The 15,142-nt window shown below is 38.9% G+C and overlaps 1 protein-coding gene across 1 annotated transcript; it reads left to right on the plus strand.

Annotated features, from left to right (window-relative positions):
• Nucleotides 1-826: 826 nt before the first annotated feature.
• Nucleotides 827-15,142, plus strand: LOC138403484 (cytochrome P450 4C1-like). The gene is made up of 10 exons (XM_069504179.1): nucleotides 827-1,029; nucleotides 4,126-4,300; nucleotides 5,516-5,625; nucleotides 6,635-6,725; nucleotides 8,032-8,223; nucleotides 10,872-11,248; nucleotides 11,965-12,033; nucleotides 12,372-12,540; nucleotides 13,804-13,977; nucleotides 14,243-15,142. The coding sequence occupies exons 2-10, from the start codon at nucleotides 4,153-4,155 to the stop codon at nucleotides 14,398-14,400; spliced, it is 1,488 nt and encodes a 495-aa protein (XP_069360280.1). The 5' UTR covers nucleotides 827-1,029; nucleotides 4,126-4,152; the 3' UTR covers nucleotides 14,401-15,142.

The following is a 15,142-nucleotide window of genomic DNA, read 5'->3' on the forward strand; positions in this document are numbered from 1 at the left end:
GATTTCGCGAACTTCCTAGGAGTATCACAAAATCCTAGAAGAAGCCTAATATCCCAATTAATTAATTGACACTAAACATGCTTCAATTCACTAAAAAAATCTAGTGAAATAGCAATACACGGAACATCATCATCATGGCCAACCCATCGCTGGCTCACTACAGACAGGTCTCCTCCAGCAATGTCTCTGTCGTTGAGACCGACAAAACGGCATAAAGGTATGAGAGACAGAAACAACGCTCTTCAAAGCCGAAATGTCATTCTAAAGGCCGATGTACATTACTTTCTGCCACGTACTGTAGGCGGTACAATACCTACTTGTTGTTGCCAAATAAATAACATTTACAAAATAAACGTTTTTCTTTCTTTCTTTTGCAAGCACTGTAGCTATCTTTAGATTTCAGGAACCATCTCGGTCAAACGGGAGGAGGTTATTATTATTTATTTATTCTACATCTAATTAGAACGGCAGTGCCACTTACACTAACTAGATGATCAACAATAAATTTAAATACAAACACAAAAAGACGATAAAACATTCAAGGATTTTGAAATAAATTTGAATGTACGCCGAGAACATTGAATGACATGTAACGAACGTTTTATTAAACTTTGTTCAGTGCTTTGCATTTCACTAAACAAATCTAGTGAAATGTCACTAGATTTGTTTAGTGAAATGAGATAATCAATTAGGGTAGGTATTCGGCTTCTTCCGGGATTTCGTGATATGCTTAGAATTTATAGGAAATTCGCGAATTTACTGATTCGCCAGTTTCCTGCGTCATACGTGTCGTATATACTTACAATCTGGTTAACTACTTACTATATCGCAGCGCAAATGCGCAGTGTCCTTTGTTATGTAAACTTGTGTTTTAAATATCATGGTTTTTTAATGTGGTTTAATAATGTGTTACGAATTGTGAGTTTTTTTAGAGATCAGAATATACTCGTTAAGGTTGAGTTTTTGTGAACAAGATTGGATGTTCTAATTCTAACTTCTAACAAATAACAACTAAATGTGATTTTTTATGTAAGTGTTCTAGTTTTTAGGCTTCTATGAGCTTCAGCTATCCGTCCCTCCGTCCGTCCGTCCGTCTGTCCGTCCGTCTGTCTGTCAGCGGGCTGCCTCGTGAATATAGGTAGAGAGTTGAAATTTTCACAGAATGTGTAGGTATCTTTATTGCCGCTATAACAACAAATAATAAAAACTTCAAAATGGCTGCCATGAATAAAAAAAAACCGGCCAAGTGCGAGTAGGCTCGCGCAACGAGGGTTCCGTAATTCAGTCGTATTTTTTCGATACTTTGCACGATAATTAAAAAACTATGATGCGTAAAAATAAATAAAAATCCGTTTTAGAATGCACAGGTGAAGACCTTTCATATGATACCCCACTTGAAATAGTAATCTTACTTCGAAAATTGAAAATACTAATTATTAATTTATGACCACAATTTTTTTTTTGTGTGATGTAACCACAAATTCACGGTTTTCAGATTTTTACCCTAATGCCAGCTAAAAGACCCACCTGCCAAATTTCATTATTCTATGTCAACGGGAAGTACCCTGTAGGTTTCTTGACAGACAAACGGACAGACAGACAGACAACAAAGTGATCCTATAAGGGTTCCGTTTTACCTTTTGAGGTACGGACCCCTAAAAAATATTATTTTTTAGGGTTCCGTACCTCAAAAGGAACATAGGACCCCTTATAGGATCACTTCGCTATCTGTCTGCCTGTCTGTCGTGTCTGTCAAGAGACCTACAGGGTAGGTACTTCCCGTTGATCATGAAATTTGGCAGGTAGGTAGGTCTTATAGCAGACAAAAGGAGAAAAATCTGAAAACCGCGAATTTGTGGTAACATCACAAAAAAATGTGTTCATGAACAAATAAAATTAGTATTTTCAACTTTCAAAGTAAGATTACTGTACCAAGAGGGCTTTACTTGTACATTCTAAAACAGATTTTTATTTATTTTTAACCGACTTCAAAAAAGGAGGAGGTTCTCAATTCGTCGGAATCTTTTTTTATGCATAATAGTTTTTGATTTAAGTATCTATATATAAAATTTTTATTATACTATAAAATATAAAATATATACTTATATTATAAAATTTTTTCCTTATGAGGTACGGAACCTTAAAAATCACTTTTATATAACATAATTAATTTATTTATAGCCGCGCGTGGTCGCAAAACCTTGGATTTTGCATTGCCTGAGTCCATTTTATGTTTAGCAAGTAGGTAGATATATTTTTAGTGCCACAAGATAAGGTCTGACTCAGTCAAAATGAATGACGCCTGCATTTGTGAAGCGGTGATAACCTTGGATGAATCTCTATGGTGATAACTGATATCTATAGTTTGGTTGTCATATTTCTTTTCGTGATTAAGTTTTAGAATAAAGAAAATAAGAGAGGCACGTAGTAATTAGACCAGGATTTTTTTGAAAAAAATCATTGCCCTAGAGGCATTATCCACGAAGGGAACAACCGACTACCTCATATGGCCCCACCAACCTTGCGGTTACGTTACATGAGCCGAAACGCGGGAGGGCGCCCGTTCGGTACTTGCTCGGTGGCTTTTTCCCGGGGCGCCTTCTTGACTCCCTACAAATTCTTTCTTTCCTGTCTTTGTTCCTATTTGGTCCTTCTCCCCTTTCTGGGGCAGACGTACACAACACGCAGATGCCCGCGTGCCCCGCGGTCCGGATCCTTCCTCAAACACCCACTGGTGTTCCACGAAGGGGCAAAATACGTGTTTGTATGGAGAAAGGCCTAAGTACTACCATCGATCCTACTAGGTACCGTACGCTCTTAAGAAATCCGCCTTTTATTGCAGCGGTCCGTGTTTCGAACCGGGCATGCACTTCTAAATTATTTTAGGAGTTAATATCCCGCAAATTGCTATTGCGCTGGGACCATGTCTCATTAACATCGAAATGACGTCATTTGACGTAGGTATATTTAAGTAAAAATATACTTACCATCAGCTCGAAATTTCAGTCTAGTGCTGACGTCACTAAAATGGCGGCCACGCGCTATAGCCATTTGCGGGACTTATACCTACAAAATTATTTGCGTTTCAAGCAATTAAAAATCACTTGCTATGAAGGTAAAGCAAAATATCATGAGAAAACTTGCACGCCTGTATTCTCCATAATGTTCTGAATTCTGAAAGGTGTGTGATGTTAGCCAATCCGCACTTGGGCAGCGTGGTGGACTTAAGGCCTAAACCCTTGAAAATTGTGACTTGTGATCATAATGGTGATGATTATTTTTTGTACAAAATGTTAGACCTCATCATTCACAGCTGAAAAATCTAGGCTAGATACTAGATCAACGAGGCAGTTAATGCTTCGTCGTTAACTGATAGACGTCCACAGCTGGACATAGTATCAGTTCTCCGAAGTATGTGCCCCACGGCGCCCGCCCATTGCCACTTCAGCTTCGCAATCCGTTGAGCTATGTCGGTTATTTTGGTTCTTCTATGGATTTCCTCATTTCTGATATTTTGATGACGTAGAAAAACTCCAAGCATAGGTCTCTCCATGCCTGCCGAGTGACTATCTTTCTTATGATAATAACCTAATAACAAATAGGTTTTAACAGGTGGTTAGCCCACTTCCATCTTAGACTGCATCATCACTCACCACCAGGTGAGATTGCAGTCAAGAATAAAAGAAATTTATTTATTTATATTTAACTTGTGTCTTGATTAAAAAAAACCGGCCAAGTGCGAGTCGGGCACGCGCAACGAGGGTTCCGTACTATAGTCGTATTTTTTCGACATTTTGCATGATAATTCAAAAATTATGATGCATAAAAATAAATAACAATCTGTTTTAGAATGCACAGGTGAAAACCTTTCATATGATACCCCACTTGATATAGTTATCTTACTTCGAAAATTGAAAATACTAATTATTAGCTGTTCATGATCACAATTTTTTTTGTGTGATGTAACCACAAATTCATGGTTTAACCCCGAATGTCTGCTATAAGACCTACCTATCTGCCTAATTTCATGATTCTAGCTCAACGGGAAGTACTCTGTAGGTTTCTTGACAGACAGACAACAAAACTAAAAACAAAGGTTCTAATAATTTATGTATTTTTTTGCAGATTTAGAGGATCTACAACGATATTAAAATGCTGTGGCCACTAGTTGTATCAGTAGTCATAATCGTAGTCCTGTGGAAGTACTTCACCCAGGAGCAGAATGACCTGGCTCGCCTTCCCGGCCCACCAAAGGTGCCCATCGTTGGCAGCGCCCTCACTTTCCTGGGACTGACTCAGGGTCAGTATTCACAGTATCCAATCTAATCCAATCTATGTATGTATATACTTTATTGCACCACAGAAACACAAATGACAGGTTACAAAAAGAAATCTTAATAAGTAGGTACAAAAAGGCGGTCTTATCGCTAAATAGCGATCTCTTCCAGACAACCTTAACGCTAGGGAAAAAACGAACAAATGGACAATGGGAGGTGGTGTAAAATAAACCTAAATACCAATAGCTAAATAAACTAAACCATATAATAAGAATATAAAATACATATTGTTAATACACTAATACATACAAATAAAGTATAATAGACATACATAAGACTACATAGATATATATACACATATAGATTTAAATAATAAACTATGCCGTTACTGATGATAGCAAAGAGATAGGTAATGATCTTTGACGTCAATTTTAAATTTGTTAAGGGATTCAGCACGATGGATTTGCGAGGGAAGCTCGTTCCATAAACAGATAGCAGTGACCGTGAAGGAATTCTTAAAGTATTTTGTCCGATGTGTAGGTGGCGCTAGAATGAGTTTTCCCGCTGATCGTAAAACTCTATCTGGTACAGACCAGATAGAGTTTTACGATCAGCGGGAAAACTCATGGCATCTATCAGCTCGTGTGTATCCAAAGCTGGACATATGACTTTTCAAGCGCCATCAAACAGGATCTTTAGAAGTAGAATATATTTTATTCAAGTAGACCCTACCAGTTTGTGGAGCCTTGGTTAGGAACAGGCCTGCTTATTAGCACAGGTTAACTCACTTACCTTGGAATCAAGTTGTGTTCAAGTGCAATAGTGGTGGAAGGCTTCGGCCGTGGCTAGTTACCACCTTACCGGCAAAGCCGTGCCGCCAAGAAATTTAGCGTTCCGGTACGATGCCGTGTAGAAACCAAAGGTGAATAGGTTTAGTAAAAACTGCCGTACTCCTTCCAGGTTAGCCCGCTCCCACCTTAGACTGCATAGTCACTTACCATCAGGTGAGATTGCAGTCAAGGGCTAACTTGTACACAACTATGGCATTAGTAAGGTGTGACGTCAAAATGCTATATCGTTATCTCTGTCTAATCAGAAATATTTAAATGCTTATAACTTTTTTGTTTGATCGATTTAATTAGATTTTTCAGTTTACTTCATTATTTTTATCCTAGTTTATAATAAAGTAATAAAAAAATTGGAGTCAAATAAATACCCAATTCAACAATTTGTTTCAGAGGAGATATTCAAGAAGATTACTAACCTACCGAAGCTGTATGGAAGCCGTGTTGTTATCACGGCGTTTGGCCAATACATCCTGCATACATACAACTTAGAGGACATCGAGGCAAGTACAGTTTCTGCTTTCCAGAGTAAATATCTGGTGGAAGGCTCCGGCTGTACCTAGTTACCACCCTACCGGTAAAACCGTGTAGAATAGAAAAGAATAGCGTTTAAACTATCGTGAGTGATTTCCATTATATATAATATCTGTCCCGGCTTTACTCACGTGTTTAGTCGACGTCAGTCGCTGGATTACGGTGACGGTTCCAGCGATGAAGACCAGCAAGAACTGTCGGGAGACCACGGAACAGAAAAAACTCTGTTCCGTGCGGGAGACGATCTGCAGCTGTCTCTCTCCCCCCCCCCCCCCCCCCCTCAAAACGGGCTCTACGGGCAGCGGCACGCGCAGCACGCGTGCGCGAACTGACAGATAAGCTGAAGCTTATCCTTTATCTAGGATTGTCTGATTATTTTTGCTGACTGACTGACACATCTGCTACGCCACAGAGAATTCCACCTCAAGAGTACGCACGTAAGTACAAGGTTTTGGATGGAAACAAAATCGTAAAATGTTGATGGGGGACAGGGGAGAATGCTTTGTTGTGATTGGTGGACCCAAAAGTCACGTAAGACAATGTGCGGAATGAGGGTACCGAACGGGCGTGGGCTGACTTTTATGCTAAGCCATTGCCTAAGCTTGGCGATCGGGGGTATTCGGCTATTAGGCGTCTATAGGTGGTGGTCTGTGCTGTGATCAACGCACAGGTCAAACTACTGGGCGGATCAGGCTAAAATTTGGCATGCATATAGCTATTATGATGTGGACACCCGCTCAGAAAGGATTTTAGAAAATGTATCCTCTAAGGGAGTAAAATAGGATTTAGAAATCTGTTTAGTCCACGCGGATGAAGTCGCGGGCATAAGCTAGTGTCATAATATAACAATCAGTTTCTGAATTCTTGCACTTTCGAACTGAGATATCGGTACAGTAATCGTGGATTATATATTTTTTTAATTGTTTTAAATACTAATTAATAATCGTGGGTTTGTAATCACAAATAGGTATTTTATAGATTGTGTTATCACACTCGAGGAACATAACGAAGAGTAAACCGTACCGGTTCATGGCGCCCTGGTTAGGATCTGGCCTGCTCATCAGCACAGGTAACTCTGTTTACTTTTAAAAATCAGTTCTCTTCTGTACTGTACTCTTGAATAGCTTGGTCTTTATAAGGCAAATTATATTTACTTTTCTGATCTAAAAAGTACTGTAGATATAAAAAAGTAAGTTGTCCAATTGTTGGTTTGTCCTTCAATCACGTCGCAGCGGACCATCGGATCGACGTGATTTTTTGCATGGGTATAGGTAAAGACCTGGAGAGTGACATAGGCTACTTTTTATCCCGGAAAATCAAAGATTTCCCACGGGATTTTTAAAAACCTAATTCCACGCGGACGAAGTCGCGGGCATCAGCTAGTAGGAACAATACCCTATACCAGAGGTTCCCAATTTTTTTTGACCATGGAACCCTAATTGATCATACTTTTTTTGGCGGAACCCTAGCTGGCTAGTTACCATCCTACCCGTAAAGACGTAAGCCCAAGCGATTGAGCGATCCCGGTAAGATGCCGTGTAGAAACCGATTTAGGAGTATACCTACCGGGTAGTTTCCATCTTAGACTGCTGTGTGTAGGCGTGATGGTTTATTATTATTATTATTTATTTATTATTTAATTAGAACGGCCATAAAGCCAATTACACTAATTAAAATACGAGTACAAACTAACATAAACATACTTACAAAAATTAACAACTTAAAATTATAAATTTTAAAAAGCAAAATTATAAATTTTCACAAAAGTGCAAGATCTGACCCATGAGGTCAGCCCATTTGTCAGCAAATATGTCACAGCGAGGGGACTCCTTCAGCAGTGCGTTGAGCGCAGCCAAAGTGCGCGGTATGGGTGACCTGGAACGCGCTACCGTGCGACTAAACGGACTTACGAAAAATTTGGAGCGGTGGCGGAGATAGCTGTAATTAGAGGGTGCATAAACGCAGCAGAGCTTGTTGTGTAGTTCAGAGCAGTCAATCACACCCCTAAGAATCTTGCAAATTGTACCAATTTGGTCGCAGTCTCTTCGGGTTTTGAGCGAGTGGAAACCCAAGTGCCCTTGGAGAAATTTTGTGGGATACATAAATGAGTATGAGTATGTATATACATTATGAGTCTTTTCCACAAAAGTTTTATTTAGGTAACTCTCGGACAGACCGTGAAACCCGTGTGGACCACCAATTGGGAATCGCTGCCCTATACATCCAAATCTGTTTAGGCATTTAGAAATTATGGGGGCATAAATAAACTCACATGCACACAGATTATACAGACATGAACCCTGAAAAAATGCCGTTTTTTTTGGGCAGTCCTGTGAAAAAAAATTCATGATGATCGATCAAATGAAGCATTTCAGGTAACAAATGGCACCGGCGTCGCAAGATCCTGACTCCGACATTCCACTTTGACATCCTGAAGAGTTTCCTGAAGGTCTTCGAGGAGCAAAGCAGGAGCATGGTGGAAGAGCTTAGTAAATTGACTAAAGAAGGCAAAGATGTTGTGGACGTCATACCATTTATAAGCGATTACATGCTTTATACTATTTGTGGTAAGTTGGTAGAGCCGTCTCTCTGTCACTCCTCCATACAAACGTAGTTTGGGTCTCGTTTGTATAATATATTAACCAATTAAACTCGGTGTAATTTTGTAGACACGTTCCAGAAACTAATACCTATATTATACTTACAGTGCGACAAGGCTCTCTTGGCACTTGAATGACATTGACAGGGGGGCGCTGTTGGAGAACAAAGAAGAGAAGTTGGAGAATCTATGCTTAATAATGCCTTATAATATTCCATCAAGAACTAAGGGGACTTCGTCCGCGTGGATTTATGTTTTCAACAATCCCGTGGGAACTCATTGGTTTTCCGGGATAAAAAGTAGCCTATATCACTGTTCTGGTCTTTGACTATACCCATGCGAAAAATCAGGTCAATCCGTTGCTCCGTTGCGACGTGATTGAAGGACAAACCAACAAACAAACACACTTTCGCATTAATAATAAGGGTACTGACTCCTGAGTAGAGCGGAGCGAGACCAATAAAATTAATGTATGGGTACTGATTACTCATAATATAATAACAAACACGATAGGTACCTACCGTATGGTACGATGGCACGTGACCCTGCCTTTCTACTTACCTATCTATCTTCTAAATATATAAAAGAGAAATACCACTCACTCACTGACTGACTGACTGACTGACTGACAGACTGACTGACTAATCACGAAATCTCTGAAACTATAAAGCCTACAAACTTGAAATTTGGAAGGTAGGTTCTTTCTAGGACGTAGGTGTCAGCTAAGAAACGGTTTTGAAAACTTCCCCCCCTAAGGGTGCGAAAGGGGGGTTCGAAGGTTGTATGAAAGTCCTATGTTATTGGAGTTAGAGACGTGAAAATCGACATTTAGGTTATTAGCTTTAAATAATAAAAATCTGTATAATTCAATTTGGGAAATTCCCCCCTTAAGAGTGGTAAAATAGGGGGGCAATGTTTTTATAGAAAAGTTTTAACAATTGTTATTTTTCTTGAAATTTGAAATGTAGGCTATTTCTAGAGGGTAGGTATCAGATAAGAAAGGATCTAACTAAATACCCCCACCTAAGGGAGTAAAATGGGGGTGGAAGGGTTATATGAAAATCCTACGTTTTAGAAGTTAGAGATATGAAAATTGGCATTTAGGTATTCTGGGTTCTGTGTCTTAAGGTGAGACTGAGTGAGTAGGTAAGTGAGGCCTTTTGCAGCGGGAAAATTTCAGATCTCATGTGAAACCAGTACGCGGACGAAGTCGCGGGCATTTGCTAGTATATAAATATAACTGTAAACATCAAATAATAGGGTAGGTATTTTTTGGCGTTTATCCGACGGAGTTATTATCCGTCTGAGGTAACTTTGGGAGCATTTCAATTCCAAGCCATTAGATAGCTTTTACGCTTAAAAATTAAATTCCGAGTAACGTTGTTTGCTTCAGAAAATGTACAAGTCATCTCATCTCAACAAAAGCATGAAACTTACCAGTCTCAAAGAATTTTTTTTTTGTATGTCCGCTTTTTTGTCCTCCGACATGATGATCGGAGACCTTTTATAGCTGACATGGCTTGCTTTTTTTTTTTTTACGAACTTACAGTTAAAATTCCAGTATGCGAGAAAAAATCAACCGACTTCAAATGCACTGAAACCATCGAATAGTCGTTATAATACGATGACTGAAAACATTAACTTATATTTTTGCGTTATATATAATATCTAATGGTACGGGAAGCGGCACGCGCAGCTCGCAGTCACAACCGCGACGCGTGCGCGAACTGACTCCCTTGAAAAAGGACCCCGGAAATACTATCATAATATTATTCTGTGCCCCGGATGGGTTCGAAACTAGTTGGGCTAACGTCGACTAAACACATGAGTAAAGCCGGGACAGATATTATATATAATTGACTTATATGTATATTACTTCGTATGGACAGGGTTATTAAACAAACAAAATGGCACCGACTCATTGGTGCGTAAATGGTAAATATGCACCAATGCAACCTCAGTGACGTCTGGATTTCAAACGGGTCGTTCAATTAGTACCTATCTAAGAGGTGGCGCTGATTTCTTTGGTTTCTAAACCGTGAAAATTTTGCTAGGCCCATGGCTTGACCGCTATGTTGTCATTTATATCGATGACTGAAAAGCATTTTTTTTAATATTAAAATAGAAAAAATAATTCAGATTCATAGGTACTAGGTATGTCACAACTAGGCAACACTCTAACCTACAGTCTACAGAATTCCGTTAAAATAAGTAATAAAAATTAGGATTCCTAAAAACGTTTAACTGACAAAGGATCTCCCTTGCAAAATAATATTAGCGTCTTTTTTAACGTGGCTATTTTTTAGTCATCCAAGTTATTGGATGTGGCTATTTTTTAGTCATCCAAGTTAGTGGATATCCTACTCGCTTGAACACGTGTAACGCGCGCGCAGGTTTGCACCAGGACTGAGCGATCGCGGGCAAATGGCGCGAGTAATCGCTCGTCGCACTTGCACACTCGCTTTATAGCCCGGCGACCAAATTATTGAAACTATATTATATTATGTACTCGCTTCCCGCTGATCGCCAACTCGTTTATAGTTTTTAGTTCTACACGTTTCTCGTTCATCGTCGGCGGTCGGACCCACTGCCTTATTAGGGGATTTTTTGTTTCAGAAACCGCTATGGGCATCAAGTTGGATTCGGATACGTCCGAAACAAAAATCGAATACAAGGCAGCAATTTTAGACATTGGATCGATGGTTATGGAACGATTGACAAATATTTATTTGCATAACGATTTTTTATTTAATTTGCACCCATTGGGCAGACGGTTTGCCAAATCGTTGGAAAAAGTGCATTCGTTTGCTGACAACGTTATTATGGAGAGGAAAAAGGCTTATGATAGCGGCGATATAGTAAATGTAGGGAATGGTGATAACGGAGGAAGTAAACGGAGGTTGGCTCTGCTTGATTTGTTGTTGGAAGCTGAGAGGAAAGGAGAAATAGATTTAGAAGGGATTAGAGAAGAAGTCAATACTTTTATGTTTGAGGTAAGTTTTCACCTTTTTTTTTTCCTACCATAAAGCACCATTATAAAATGGCAGCTTTATTACTACTATCATCTAGCCTATGGGCTAATAAGTAATATTATTCTAGCTTAAACTTCTACTTATGATTAATTTTTAAATCTAATTTACAGTCCAATAACTGTCCTTAGTTTATTCTTACACGTTAAGTTTTCAGTTTTCACCTAAAAAAGTAATGGATAAGTAGCTACTTTGCGACAGTTCGTGCAACTTTATTTAGAATTTATTTAGAATTAGCTTATGCTCGCGACTTCATCCGCGTGGACCACACAAATTTCAAACCCCTATTTCACCCCCTTAGAGGTTGAATTTTCAATAATCCTTTCTTAGCGGATGCCTACGTCATAATAGCTATCTGCATGCCAAATTTTAGCCCGATCCGTCCAGTAGTTTGAGCTGCACGTTGATAGATCAATCAGTCAGTCAGTCAGTCAGTCATCTTTTCCTTTTATACATATTTAGATAGATTCTTTATTACTCATACAACATTTAAAAAAAATATATGTAAGATACAGAAGAACTGTACAAGGGTGCTAAGGCGACCTTATTGCTAAAGCAATCTCTTACAGGCAACCTTTGTCTGATGTGTTGTTACGTAGTCATAAATAATTTCAGATGTTCGATTGTGATCAAAAGCCAAATTTGATGGTTGTAATTAGCGATTTTTTTTATTTTTACAGGGTCATGACACCACGGCAACAGCTTTGTCATTCGGATTAATGCTTCTGGCTGACCATGAAGAAGTACAGGTGAAAAAAGTTGTACTTTCAGCACAGAATATTTCATGTTGTAGGAATTAAATTTACTTATTATTTTTATGATTTAGTAAATAAAAGAGACTTTAGATTAAAAATAAACTTGGAGTGTATTCACAATTAATATACAATTTTCAAGATGACATTTTGACACACTACATTGACATTGACAGATCTACAATAGACAATAGTCTTTTTAATCACTTGTCGTAGACAAGGTGCGTTCACTTTAGGCTCTGGCTTCCATCACATGTCATCAGAGCAAATTTTTTTCAAAGCACCCATTTGCAGTTATCGACCAATGGAATTTTAATTTTTTATATTTGTTTCAGGAGCGTATTTTCGACGAATGCAAATCTCTGTACGGTGACTCGGACCAGGCCACCAACATGTCTGACCTGGGCGAGATGAAGTACCTGGAGGCTGTCATAAAAGAGATCCTCAGGCTCTACCCCAGTGTGCCCTTTATTGGGCGAGAAATTGTCGAAGATTTTATGTTAGGTCGGTTCGATTTGCCTTATAATAATAATAATATAGCCTTTATTTACTGAAAACATTACATGCAATTACATTTTATCATAATATTCAGTATATACATATTTTTATAGAATCAAAATAAACAAAACTTATACATAATACTTATTTACATTTACATTTATATTTAATATAATATATCATTACTATTATTTATGTCATCGCTATTTTTTAATTATTAATTTTCTTACTGTATATATTTTCATTTTTTTAATATGTACACAATACTATTCTGTATATCACTACTAATTTTCATATTTTATTAGGTATATACATTCTTCTTCCACTTTTATTTTTCAGTACGCCCCATTTGGACGAAGGCCTCCTCCAGTCGTTTCCACATTTCTCTATCTTGGGTCAATCGTTGCCATGTTGCTCCCATAATTATCACAAAATCATCATTCCACCTAACTCTTTGTCTCCCTCTTGATCTTTTTCCGTCTCTACAACTGCTACGATTTGCCTTAATTAACCTTAATGATTCCTGACTGAATCATTTTTGGTCCCCGTGGAATAAAATGCTACAGCATTAATTTTCCATGTCTTCCGCTTTGGCATGGGTTTACGAGAACTTTCGGTTTTACTTTTATAAGTTCTGCCTCAATGAACTTAGTCTTCTCTTCTTCCAGGTGTTCGTTGGTTGACTAGGTCTACTTAGACTGGCAGGCTGCCATTGAAACCCTGCTGTACGCCTTCTTTATTCGGAAAATATGCCCCATCTATCGCCATTGCCTCAGAGCTATTTCTATTTCCTTTTACGCAAGAGTTTTTATCAGTCATTGCTTTTGAGCACTTCCCCAACACGCCTTTAACTGGTCTGATTCAAAAAGCTGGCTTTCGATAACTTTAATTCTTACCACTAACACCTTCCTAAGATTGACTGGGAGATCTCAAGCCTTGAGCCAACCTTTTGCATAACTTTTATTTCTTCTTGTACAATAAAGAGCTAAAAAGTTGATGACATGTTACCCACAAATCTACATACCTATAGTTCTTGTATTTCACGAAGGCCACTGACTCATGCTTGTGTTTAAGTCGTATTGGTATACGTAAGATACACTAAATGTGTGCGCTTGACAGCGCTTGCTCGCGACTGATTTGTCCGACATGCACGCACACCATGGAAACCACAAGTAAAGTTCAGTAGCCTTCGTGAATTGCAAGAACTGTACCAGAAAATCCAGAAAATTACCATGACATTTCTATTTCGATATTTCTTATTCTTTTCAGATGATATCAAAGTGCAAAAAGGTGAAGAGGTCGTGGTGCATATATACGATGTGCAGCGCAGGGCTGACCTGTACCCGGAGCCCGAGGTCTTCAAGCCGGAGAGGTTCCTCGAGGCAGACTCGAGGCACCCCTACGCCTATGTGCCGTTCAGCGCTGGCCCTAGGAACTGCATCGGTTAGTAGAAGGAATAGATTTATGTATCGGCGGGATCTGATGCATTATATGCAAATGCATTTCGACTCTTATGGATTTTTTAATCGCCTCTGTTTAGTGAGAAAATTCTTTAGAGATATCGAGTTATTAGGCATTGCTAGGTTCCTTGAAAACAGGTTTACCGCTTCTCTGGAAGTTTTCTGTGATTTGTTTACCTTTTGAGCTAACTCAGGGCAAACAGGCTCGTTTATTGTAAAATAATTTGTTCTTTCTTTCCCTTTCTCAGGCCAGCGTTTCGCGAAAATGGAGATGAAGTGCGTACTCAGTGAGATTGTCCGCAACTTCAGATTGGAGCCCATGAAGAGGGGGGCGCGACCCACCCTCAAGGCGGACATCGTGCTGCGCTGTGTCGACCCTATACACGTGCGATTTATACCACGTTAATACATACAATCCATACAATAGATTAGACAGATTCTTATTTATTTTTATGCATCATAGTTTTTGAATTATCGTGCAAAATGTCGTTAAATACGACTTTAGTACGGAACCCTCGTTGCGCGAGCCTGACTTGCACTTGGCCGGTTTTTGAACATTGAGATAATTGAATAATAAACTCGGAAAAACAATTGTCCTACAAAATAGATGGTATGACTGGCCACTCCGAATAGGTACCTAACTATGTCCAAATAACGAGATCATAAAAATTATGAATAACCAGCTGATTTTTTGTATGCAGCTGAGTAAATATTTGTACCTACAATGGAATGGCCACATAGTCCTACAAAAGTGGCACGTTTTCCCAGGCCTACGCTTAGAAGTTGTCCATTTTACGGTAACAATTTTTTCATTCGCCCGCACCGGGGGATGTGTGGGTGGACGGGGCGTACCCAACTCGACTGCCACCTCGACCTGTCGCGTACCTACTATAAGTACTTTACTTTACTTATACCGATGCGACTTAAACACAAACATGAACCAGGCGCACTCTTGAAACGTAAGAATTACAGAATAAAATATATTTGTACCTATCGAGTATTTACACACTTAAACCCACCTTAAACCACTTAAACATCATGATTTGACATCTCATCATCAAGTTAGATAGCGCTAATAGAATAACTAGGTAACTACAAGTAAGTAAATGTTTGGATAATAAATATACTTATGCTTTTTAACTTGTAAA

The sequence above is a fragment of the Maniola hyperantus genome, chromosome 17 (assembly GCF_902806685.2).
Source record: "Maniola hyperantus chromosome 17, iAphHyp1.2, whole genome shotgun sequence".
NCBI classification, from domain to species: domain Eukaryota; kingdom Metazoa; phylum Arthropoda; class Insecta; order Lepidoptera; family Nymphalidae; genus Maniola; species Maniola hyperantus.

Coding starts and splice junctions, on each gene's coding strand:
- LOC138403484 (XM_069504179.1), top strand. CDS start 4,153: ATGCTGTGGCCACTAGTTGTATCAGTAGTCATAATCGTAGTCCTGTGG. Junction 6,726..8,031: donor TGGCCTGCTCATCAGCACAG/GTAACTCTGTTT, acceptor GAAGCATTTCAG/GTAACAAATGGCACCGGCGT. Junction 13,978..14,242: donor TGGCCCTAGGAACTGCATCG/GTTAGTAGAAGG, acceptor TCCCTTTCTCAG/GCCAGCGTTTCGCGAAAATG.